The sequence below is a fragment of the Enhydra lutris genome, unplaced genomic scaffold, assembly GCF_002288905.1.
Source record: "Enhydra lutris kenyoni isolate GAN:26980312 unplaced genomic scaffold, ASM228890v2 scaffoldscaffold3, whole genome shotgun sequence".
NCBI classification, from domain to species: domain Eukaryota; kingdom Metazoa; phylum Chordata; class Mammalia; order Carnivora; family Mustelidae; genus Enhydra; species Enhydra lutris.
Window position 1 is genome coordinate 27,948,623 of NW_019154087.1, and position 12,251 is coordinate 27,960,873.

General features: G+C 37.3%; 1 protein-coding gene across 4 annotated transcripts in view; it reads right to left on the reverse strand.

Moving 5' to 3' along the window:
- LOC111154080 (B-cell scaffold protein with ankyrin repeats 1) overlaps nt 1-12,251 on the reverse strand; it is a 307,642-nt gene that overhangs the window by 12,025 nt on the left and 283,366 nt on the right. For all 4 annotated transcript variants that reach the window (XM_022513462.1, XM_022513469.1, XM_022513445.1 and 1 more), the window contains exon 12: nt 2,197-2,372. In XM_022513462.1, the coding sequence (XP_022369170.1) occupies nt 2,197-2,372 (176 nt within the window). The remainder of the gene's footprint in view (nt 1-2,196; nt 2,373-12,251) is intronic.

Genomic DNA, 12,251 nt, shown 5'->3' on the forward strand with positions numbered 1-12,251 from the left:
GAGCTGCACCCTCATGTTCACTGCAGGATTATTCACAATAGCCAAGATATGGAAACAACCTAAGGGCCTGTCAGTGGATGAATGGATTAAGGAAGAAGGAAATCCTGCAATTTGCAAGAACATGAATGGACCTTGAAGGCACTATGCTGAGTGAAAAAAGTCAGAGAGAAAGACGAACATGGTATGATATTGCTTAAATGTGGAATCAAAAAACACTGGACTCAGTGAGTAGAGTGGTGGTTACCAGGGACCAGGGAGTGGAGGGAAAAGAGGAGAAGTTGGTCAAAGGGTACTAATGTCCAGTTATAAGATAAATAAGTCCTGGTGATCCAATACACAGCACGGAGATTATAGTAAACCATATAGAATTATATACTGGAAAGTTGCTAAGAGAGTAGCTATTAAATGTTGTCACCTCAGAACAGAAATGATCATTTTGTGACATGATGCAGATGTTAGCTAACACTGTGGTGGTAATCATATGTAAGTGTGTAAAATCAACATGGTAGTACACCTTAAATTTACCCAGTGTTATAGGCAATTATATCTCACTAACACTGGAAACATAAAAAAGGAAAAGGACTGATCATCAAACAGTATTCAGTAAGAGTCACTGAACTTTTAGCTCTAATGGAAAGCAGGCTTAGTGCTTATTCTTGTATTTATTTATAGGTTAAATTTTGTTTTGTTTTGTCTTGCATAACAGTAACCGTATTCATTATCTCATTTTCCCTATATATTGGACAGTCAGGTCAGTCTTAAAGTAGTTACAGGCCACCTTCAATTCTTGCTAAGACAATATTAAATATAAATACACAAACAAAATAAAACCAACCGAGACTTTAATAACACAAGGGAAATAATTTCTCAGAAGGTGTTTTGGTTGGATCATTCTAAATTGTCAACTTTATTATGGACCAAAGAGAATGAGGTACAATTGACTTATTTCAACAAAACTTGCTGGCAGTGCTAGGAGAGTGATTGTGTAGGTCTACACCTGCGCACAGTTTACCCGTTTCAGGATGAGAGGGACTTTGACGGTGATGGCATGGGCACAGATCGAGAAGCCCTGTTGTCATTCTGATCATGAACGACAATCAGTCGCAAAACTGTACAATCAGTATTTCTTTCCATTTGTTTGGAAAAACAACTGCCCTAGTTTGGCCCTGCATAACCTGGCTCAGGTCCAGCCACCACCCACAACCAGAGCTACCCTTCAAGACAGGTGACTTCTGAGAAGGAATGATCTCAGAGGTGCTGGGAAAGTCTCCTTCCCTCAACACCTTCCGCCTCTGTGCCCATTTGTTTGAAATGTTATCACTGGGATTCATTTTTCTGTTGTTTAAAAATGTTTTCCTGAGCATTGTTTTTCAATAAAAATGATCTCTTGGGAAAGGGAGTATATTAAGCTATTCATGATTATTTGTACTTTGGCCTAAACCAGCTAATTAAATGTGTTCAATCAGTTTTCGGAGAACTGGTTTCTATGGCACTGGGGCTTTCTGTGATGAGAAGAAAAAACTGTTGGACTATTTTGGGAGTAGGAAGACCTGCGGGGTAAAACAGAATGCGGTCTTCATACCCCTCACTGAGGAATGTCATGGGGTATACAGGGTATATATTGTTTCCAGGTTCATCTCAGAGCCATCTACTCTAAGACCCTCTCAGGATGTATGTTATATTAATAGAAGACAAGCTTATCTGAAGTTAATATGCTTGGCAGCATTTCTCTGTAAATCTTGACTGACATATACAGGTTTTTTTTCCCCCAAAGGTTAAGGGGAAGGAAGAGAAAACTTACTATATTTCACTGAGGACTATTGCCTGATATGATTTAAATTATTTTCTTGTTCAATATAGTGCACTCTTCAGAATGCTGAGCACATGTTAGTGTAAGATGTTTCACCTTAATTTCAGCAATGAGATTCACAAAACATTCACTAACTTAAAAATGTAAGATGATCAGGTGTTAGCACTGATACACTGGGTCCCAGCGCTGAGTTCACCAATGCTTTGCACACATGAAACGTTTAATGGTAGTTCGAAAACAACTTTTTGTGTGTGTGTGTGTGGCTAGTTAAAAATCAAAAGAACAGTTAGTTACCTGTGTTTCTTGTAAAGACATTTACAGAGAGGCTCTGCAAGTGAGAGAATGTTCCAGAAGGGGTCAGTATTACCTGCTGGGGTCAGTATTACCTGCTGAATCATTTCCAGCTCCGTCTTTCCCATCTGCCAATGTTTAAATTTCTCTAACGCTTCATCCACAGACAGTTTCCCATTTTTGACCTTCTCCTGCAAGAGGATGAGTTCTTCCTGCCCAGCAGCAAGGCAGTCCACAGTGGAAAAGGCTTGACTCTCCATCCGAGCTCTGTCTACAATATGAGGGAAGATGTCTTAACAAGAACATGAAATATGACAATTGGGGAAAAAAACACTGAAAACAAATCAGTTGAGTTTTTTGTTCCTGTCAGTCTATAAGTGGTTACAGAATAAAAAAGTGCAAATTTTTTAATGAGTTTCTTTCTAAGGATTGTTGTGCCTGGTACCTAGTGTTATGGGTAAAAAGAATGTGTGCCATCACGGCGGGGAAGAAAAAGGGACAAACAGAGAAAGAACAGCAGTAAATTTCTGCATTGTACCAGCTGTAGGCAGTGCCCATTTCATGTTCTTTTTCAGAGGATTATTTTTAAACATGCACACTAAATACTTAGCATAATGACTGTCACATAGTAAAAGTTAAATAACATTAACATTATTATCGGTGATAAATATTTGTGGAAGAAACATATTTCTGTAGGTTTGGGAAAGGAGATCTCAACCAACATCCAAGTGTTATGAGAGGTTTTTAGGAGCATTGACAACTTTACTCCAGAAAGATTATAAATAAGCAATTGCTGCTCGTTTTGTAATGCACTGCTCTCTTCCCAAAAGAGTTTATTTTGTTTAGCACAATAAGAACATTGGATGGTCCAGCTGCCCATGTGCTGCTGCTAATGCCACACCATAGACCAGCCTGAGGTACAGTAGTAGCCAACCACAGACCATGGGTGAGTTCAGTGCTTTATTTGTCCCATGTAGTGTTTAAAGACAGAAAAGAGGCTGCATGCCTGTAAGGATGCTCTGTGCAATCCCTGTCACTCCTTATGGTCATTGGATGGCATCACATCTGTTACCTGCCTGGCTGCAGAACTCATCTGAGTTTGTACTTTCTTTAACAAGTTCAACCTGTGTATCATATTATCTCAGGTAATTATATTACCTGGGTAATTCCTCCGCAGTGTACGTCTCATGTGGTATCAAATCTAAATATGTCCAGAGAGCCTAGAATGAGAGAATAGGTAATCCTGTCCAGCTGTGTACTTTTTTGCTGTCCCTGAGTCATTGCTCACTACTGGGAGCCCAACTTCAAGAAAGAAATAGAGCAACTAAACTGTCACTGGACCAGGCAGACAAGGACTTAGGAAATGGAGGGCATTCAAGGTTTTTTTAAAAGATTATTTATTTTAGAGAGAGAGAGGGCATGTGTGTGAATAGGAGGAGGGGTGGAGGGACAGGGAGAGAATCTCAAGCTGACTCAATACCGAGCAGGGAGCCCAGCATAGGGCTTGAGCCCACAACTCTGAGATCATGACCTAAGCTGACCTCAGGAGCCTGATGCTTAACTGACTGAGCCACCCAGGCACCCCACAAATTTTACAGTGATAAGGATTCATCGATAGTGTTTGGATTGGTTAATCTGAAAAAGAGACACTTCAAGTACTTCATAGTAGGTTTTAAGTATTTCAAGGGGACTTGACCCTTGGGGCTGTCTTGGAATGACCTTTAATGGCCTTCTTGGTTTTGAGAAGGATTCTAGCAGAGAATCTTGGAACAGGGACACAGAGAGGGTTCCTTTCTGAAAAGATTCACATACACATAAAATTGTTCCATGACCAATCATTCTGATTCCTATGGGGGGTTTCTTGGCTGGTCTTGTCTTTTCTCTTCAGAAGTCCTATTCCCCCAGAACTAACAAGATGTCAACAGATTCTACACTCAAAATCATTTTCTTCAGGGATGACAGAGCATGAAATCCCAAGAGAACTGAAAAAGCACAAGTCAGCCAGAGGGCTCACTGGTTCAGCTGCCAAAAGCACAGATAACAATTGAGATCTTGCTTCTTAAACCATTTGTTTTTTATAGGCCTTCACATTCCACTCCAATTTGGGAGATGCGTTTTGCAAAAGAATTCTGTGAGCCATTCCTGCCAGAGTATGGAAGCTGAGCGCCATCATTTAATAGCTAAGACACTTAACTAGCACCTCACTCGTGTCATCCCTTTGACTAAATGTGAATGCGCTTTTATCTCGAGTAACCTCTGCGGCTGGATTTTCTGTGTGTGTCGAAGGTCTCTCACGGAAAGGCTTCCTGGAAAACCCTACCAGCTTGTTTGGCTCTACACGCAGGTTAAGCTGAATTCAAAAAAATACTGAATCATGTTAACAATACTCATTTCAATTACCCTTTCATCTTTCAAATTCTTGCTACTAAAATATAAGTCAGATGACTTTTTAGGGGGGCGGAGTTCAATCTTGCGTGGTTGTGCAGAGAGAACAAAAGAACAAAAGTTAGGAACAGCAGGAGTTCTAAATAGAGCAAGTTCTGGAAGTGAGCTGTTTACAATTAGACTAAGTTTACATACTTCTGCTTTTACTCACCCATTCCCCCCCCACTAAAAAGATTAAAGCAAATTGTCTTGATAAATTATTATTAGCTATGACAAGTTGCAAAACAAAATGATTTAGGCACTTGATCATCTTTTCTCCTGAGGGTAGACTAGTCAAACCAAAACGTGCAACCTGTAATTTTTAGTAGGGTTTGCAAAATTGCTTTAATGCGCTTAGATTACTGTTTTACAGGGGATGGAAAGTTTTTTTCTTTCCTTCCCAAATTTATATTTATTATTAGTTTATTTTCAGGAAATTTAGTATGAATTTAACATAATTATTGTTGAAAAGCCTTTGTCAGATTGCTAACTGTACGTATTGCAGAATCTTGGTCTCTCAATATAAAAGCTTCAAGACAAACTGTAGTTTCTAGAGTTTTAGTTCCTTTTGGATCAGTATCTCTTTACATTTCTATTTGATCATATATAAACACCAAGTAACACCGTTGTGGTGAGTGTATGAATCTTTAGGTAAGAAAGTGAACTGAGTTTTTCATTAAAATTATTTCTATCATTGAGTGACTGGCTAGAATAACATTTTTTACTGAAAATTTGAAAGGAAACGACTTAATTGTCCAAAACCCAAGAATTTAAAGTTTGAAATATTTACATAATAAATATTAAGTAGTCATTAAAATAATAATAAAAAGACAATGTGAAAAAAAAAGACCATGTGGCAACGCAGAAAGTACTTATTATATAATGATAGAGAAGCAAAATACAAATTTGTATCGACAGTAAAATTTTAATGATATAAATGCTGTTCATAAAGTAAAGCATGGAGGGAAATTATCTTAAGATGATACAAGTTGTTCTATTGTGATAGTATCAGAGATTACGTTTTTCTAATTTCCAGTTTTCTGTGATAATACTGTATTTTTTAAAAAAAAATTTAAGATTTTATTTATTTATCTGAGAGAGACAGAGAGGGGGAGCACGAGCTGGGGGAAGGGGAGAGGGAGAGGGAGCAGCAGACTCCCCACTGAACAACTGAGCAGGGAGCCTGATGCTGGGCTCAATCCTAGAATGCTGGGATCATGACCTGACTTGAAGGCAGACACTTAACTGGACTGAGCCACCCAGGTGCCCCTGTATTGTTCTTACACTAAGAAACTTTCTCTCACTTTGCTAATAGGCTTCCCCATGAAATACATACCATTCCAAGCCATGCCATATACACTATACCAATGGCATATCATACTGTACCATCTTACCATATTATTTTGTAACTGGAAAAAACTTGTCAGTAATAGAACTTAAAAACCCAATGACCAAGCTTTATATCTGAAGCTAATTTTTTGGTCCATAGCTAAGGAACTAGCAGGTAAATTAACTCTGGGGCACATGAGTGAATTATGAGATACCTGGAGTGTTGAATTATTTGTAAGTTCCAAACAAAGTATCCCCATCTCAAACTTAGGGCTGCAACGTTGCCAGAGTTCCTCCCTTGATGTAACCTTGAGTCAGGCTCCTCTGAGTCTTCTTCCCAACTATACCTCACCATTTGTACTTCCACAGCCATCTTTGTATTGCTAATTTTCCTCAGAATCCTGCTAAGTTTGTGTAGTCAGAGTCCCCCACCTTCTATATCCAATTACCTTCAATATTTGCTTGGGTTTCTGTATCTTCCATCACCCCCTAGGTGATATCTGATCACCTGGCTCTGCTTTCAGCAAGAATCCTGTTGCTCCAGCTTACCCAGAATCCCTCTTACCCCTCTTGTTCTCTCTTAATAATTTTCCATATGCTAAAAATACTAGTTTCTGGGCACCTGGGTGGCTCAGTGGGTTAAACCTCTGCCTTTAGCTCAGGTCATGATCTCAGGGTCCTGGGATCGAGTCCCACACCAGGCTCCCTCCAGCCCCCACCCACTGCCTTCCTCTCTGCCTACTTGTGATCTCTCTCTCTCTCTCTATTAAATAAAAACAAACAAACTAGTTTCTAAATTTTGTCATAAAGACTATACATATATGTGTACACACACACACACACACACACACACACACACACACACATACATATTAAGTGATTTGGAAGGTACATATTTTATTTTAAAATAAGTTTCAGAGATACTGTTTATCTTATATATATATATTTCAATTACTAAGTCATGAATGGAAGAGAATTTTAGTTTTGCATTTTCTTCTAGGACCTAGACAATTTTACCTTATTTGAGCATCAAACCCAGATTATTGCAATAAAATTATAATTTGCTGAATTGCCCATTTTTTATCACCAATATTTTACATTCACATTTTATAAATAAATTTACAATAAATTACTTAAATGCAATTCCATGTTTTATTGAATTCATTATTCACCACAAATTCTTTAATAGCAGAAGTTCTCTTTGAACTTTTTATATTGCTTACTCTCTCATTTACTTAGAATACATTTTGGGTAATACTTTCATGATGACCACAGAAATTCCATCTTTTCTAAAACCTTAGATACCCAAAAACTCTATCTGTTTTCTTCTTACATGAATGAAACACCAGAATAAATATAATCTTCTTAAGTTGCAATCTTTTCCTAATACACCATTTAGTCCATTAGCTCAAATTTTTGTTATACAGATTCTCTAATTCTTAAAACTGATTCTGATTTTTTTTAATAGAAAAATCTAACTTAAAATATCTTCTCAGTACTTTAGGTTTATATCTTCATCTTTATAATTATAAAGATTTGCTAGGGTGTTTTAAAGGTAGATATATTTCCTTATTGTTTTCTGGGCCACAGTGAGCCCATATAGTCCTTCACTTCCTTGTTCTCCAAAGCTTTGTTTAGCTATGTCACCAATTGTGTTTTGTATTCTATTAAAAAAAAAAAAAAAAGAAAAGAAAAGAAAAGAAAGAAAGAAAAAAAAAAACCCCACCAAACCTATTATACATGAGTTGTATCTCTCTTCTTCATATCACCTGATTGCTTTTAGTCTTTCCGGGTATTGAGAACAAACCCTTCTCCAATTATGTTCTCAACTCCAATAACTTATTTTTATCCACCATCAGTCCTTTTCATTGTGACCAATGTAGTTTTAATTTGCTGCTGAAATTTTAACTTCTAAGCTTATTTTATTTTTACCATACTCCCTCTTGTCACTAGATCCCTTTTCATGTCATATGTTTCATATCATCCCACCCTTACACCTAAAATGTCTTTCATGCAGTTTGTTTTCATCTTAGCTTGATGTTGACTCCAGACTTTCTGCTGCTGTTTCTTCCCTATTTTTTTTAAAGCTTTTATTTATTTATTTGACAGAGATAGACACAGTGAGAGAGAGAACACAAGAAGGGGGAGTGGGAGAAGGAGAATCAGGCTTTCCACAGAGCAGGGAGCCCAATGCCAGGCTCAGTCCCAGGACCCTGGGACCATGACTTGAACCGAAGGCAGACGCTTAATGACTGAGCCACCCAGGTGCCTCTCTTCCCTATGTTTTTAATTTGTTTGTAAGTTCACAGTTTTCTGAAATTTTCTTTTTTAGCTTTTGTATATTGATAGGTGTCAGATACTGAATCTGGAAGTTGAATAGTTCAGCTTAAATTTAATAAATGAAAATTCAAAATAATCCATATTTCTTTACTGCCTTAAAATATTTTTCAAACAGGTAAATTATTTTCAAAAGCCTAAGATTTAAAAAATTACAAACTGTTAGCTGAAATGTTCTTACTGTATGTGTGTATGTATTTTCTATTATCTACATTTTGATCGCTTGGTGTTTGACATTCTTATTCATCAAACAAATCATTTACAGAAGTATAATTATCTTGAGTCTGCATGATTAAATTCTCCATCCTTTTCTCCGGAGTTGTTTTTGAAGTTCTCATATTATTTATTTGTACTCTTCCTTAATCCCTCTTGAAAGAGAACATATCTGCTGAATCATGTTCACCAAGAGATTTAGAGTCTACTTATCCTTTGCTTCCATTTCTTGTGTTCAGTCAAATTTTGTTCTCTGGTCTAGTTGCAATTCATAACTGAGGATCCCAGGATTTTGCAGGTTTGGTTAGCACAGCCTTGTCACATACAGGTGAAACGCGATTCCTTGGTGCTATGTACTGATTGTCTGTAAGCAACTAACTTTCTGCATCAGTTACTAACAGAATTCTTCTTGGGCATGCCATCCCTCCATCACAGAGCTTTATTTGGGGGCCTCAGGATGCAAAGTGTAATATTAAATCCTTCAACCTGACTTTCTACTATGGGCTTTTGACACATCACCATTTTGGACAAGAACTCAGTTATTACTCAAGTTTTCCCAGGTGTGACTTTAACAAAAAAACTTTTGTGAAAATGGAAATGTAAATTACATTGAAAAAGAGAACTAAAGCCATTATTCTTTTATGGAGTACAAATGACCGTATTTTGATAATCCCCCTCTTTTCTTTTTAATATAGCTACTGTCAGCAAAAAGAGCCTGATTAAAATACCTCAGAGGCCAGCATTTTCTTTTCTTCCATGTAAGGGCATTTCCATCTATATCTATATTTCCCCAGGCCTCCAACTTACAGAAAATTTCATTATTTAACATTTATCAGACTGCTGCAGCATTGGGCACTTGGAGAACACAAACAAGATACGTTCCCTGACTGTATCTTTCCCATGAGCATTCCCACCCTCTGAAAAGACCAGCCAACAATGACTTTTCAGTCTGTATTGAAGAATCAGTGGGCAGAGACTATACCTGGGGCCAGACAGATAGTCACTGAGTAGAAAAGATTTAATGTCTGCATATTAAACACATGTGAATAGTTTCCATTATCAAAAATAAATGTTTTCCCTCATGTTTTTATTGACCTGATTCTCTTGATATATTTTTATTTTTCCACTTTTTATAGAATTAGGAGTGGAAAGCATGATAATATGGAAAGCATGACAATAAGTGATAACAGCAGAAGTTATTTGTAGCAAGTGATATAATAATATAATAGGGAGTGGTTGTAGATTTGAATTTTTACATAAAACATGGAGTTAAGCATGGTTTAAACATGGCAAAAATTGTGCAGAGTATTTTTGAAATATAACACAGTTAGTGGCCAAATTTGACCATAATATGGCCTCAAAAAAGTTTCTTTTGGGGGGCGCTTGGGTGGCTCAGTGGGTTAAGCCTCTGCCTTCGGCTCAGGTCATGATCTCAGGGTCCTGGGATCGAGCCCCACATCGGGCTCTCTGCTCAGCAGGGAGCCTACTTCCCCCTGCCCCGCCTGCTTCTCTGCCTACTTGTGATCTCTCTCTCTGTCAAATAAATAAATAAATAAAATCTTTTTTAAAAAGTTTCTTTTGATTATATTTTTTTCGTTTGCGTGTTGTTTTTGAGATTATTGTTCAATATTATTCTCACATGTTCCATTTTAAGCCATATGTAAGGTAGGAGATTTAGGCAACCAAATTTTAGAAGCTTCACAAATAATTCTTATGCTCATCTAAGGTTGAGTGTCTCAGATATAGGCAGCTGTCTATAGGATGTGCTTCCCCTACCTCCCAGTAATCCTGGTCCCCAAAGAAATAGTTTTCCTTCCAAGATTGACAGCAACAGCACATCCTTGATGAGATTCATTTTTAAACTGTGTGACTGAGGAGATTTGTGGATGTGGCCCACAATCACAGGGAGGCAGTTCCAAAAGCCAGGAATGTTAAACCTCATCAGTTGCCATGTATCGTATTTGAGGTAAGACTGCATTAATAGTAGGTGTACAATTCCAGTAAGGATAGAAAAGGCCCCTTGGCATAGCCCAAGAAAAAGATATAACAGAGGGGGGAAAAAAGGTGTAACAGATATGGGAAATGTGAGAAATCTTGACCTGAGACTATTACATGATCTTGTAAGACAGGGAAAATTAACCAGATATTTCCTTGTCTTTAAAGAAGAAACTCTCATACTCCTCCAGCCCCCTTTTACTTGATCATGTTCACCTACTGGTCTTCTAATTCCTAATAATATTTCATAGAAACTTTATTATTTGTCAAGGGTCTAAGGAATCCAAGCATTCTAGTCACTGGGAAGGAATCTTCCTCTGGTATAGACTTAATAGATTGAAATTAGGGATTATAAATCAATCTTCTACCAGCATCATTAATAAGACTCAGACTTCAAAACTCTGATCAACTCCAAACCCACTGATAAAATTCAGTTCTCTGGCTTGCAATGCTGATGAACAAAGTCTGGAGCACCTTGGGTAGAGCTCAGTTTTGGGAAGGGGTGGGAGAGCTGTGCTAGTAGCAGCATATTCTGAGATACCACTCTGGCATTTTCTAATTTCAAAACCAACTCAGGAAAACTGATTTTAAAACTGTATTTTGGTGGAAAATTTTATCTGGAGGACCCAAAGTCCTCACCATTTTCCCTATATTTTTTCAGGATGTGAAAACTGAGTTGAAAAAATCTGTTAAGTTTCCATGGAAATTGTGCCAATTAATTTTTTCTGTTCCTCAGGAAAATTCCTTGACTTAGCAATAATGTAACTTCCTGGCAATCCCTGGCAGTCTTGAATGTAGGGCATCTGAAACACTTATAATTTCAGAGGGAAAATAGTTGGCTTTTGTAATCCCTTTTCCTTCCAGCATATAGTGAAAGAATTAAGTAATTTCTTTAACCTTCCTTAGAGAACCTGTCTAGTCCCTTTAGAAAATCTTGGTTCTGACAAACATGTCATAAAAGGGCTTTCTTTTCTCGTTCAAATAAAGAGATTATCATCGGTGAAGCAGGTACTGCTTTTCCTACTATACCATGAAATCCCAGGATAGTTAGAGAGTAATCATTAATTCAGGAACAAGCAGTTTTGATCTCCTAGTATGTCCCATGGACTGGAGGATCATAAACATCTGAAAAGTTTTAGAGAAAAATGATTGGACAGAGTAAAGAAAAAAGTAAAATTATTTAATTTTAGAATCTTCCCAATTATTCTTAATTGTCTCTTCTGTTCTCATACTAGATTCTGATTTCCCTGCAGACTGCAGTAATCACGGAGGTTTTCCAACATTTCACAAGGTTTAATGTTCCTCTTCTCCTTGCAAATAGAACAATATTCTTTTCTGTTCCACAGAATTACTTATATCCAGGGTTAAAGCAATCTAGGGAAACTGCTCTAAGGTGGCTAATCTAAAATATCATCAGTAAGTTGGACTTAAATATCCAGAGAGAAAAAAATTCATACAAAATTTGGGTAAAATTTTCATATCCTAGCCCTAAAAGAGTTTTAAAAATCTACTGATTATTGATAGCAATGAAACAAATTAAGTACCAAAGTATGCACAGATATTAATCCAATAAAATATTTTATAATTAGGTTCTTGTTTCCTTTCACTATTTTCCCCTCCCTTTTCTTTTCTGGGTACAGAAGGGACTATTTTTCTGTACATACAGTAGAAGAATAATTGGTCTCTAATAGATACTAGCAGCCTTTCCTTATGTTGCTCTCTGGGGGTAACCAGAGGACAATTGGTAAGAGCAAGAATTCTAAGGATCTCTTCATTCCTCTTGTCACCTTCCTTCATCTCTGGGGGCCGTCTTCACATTCTCCCCTCAATTCTAACAGAATTTAATTAAAAC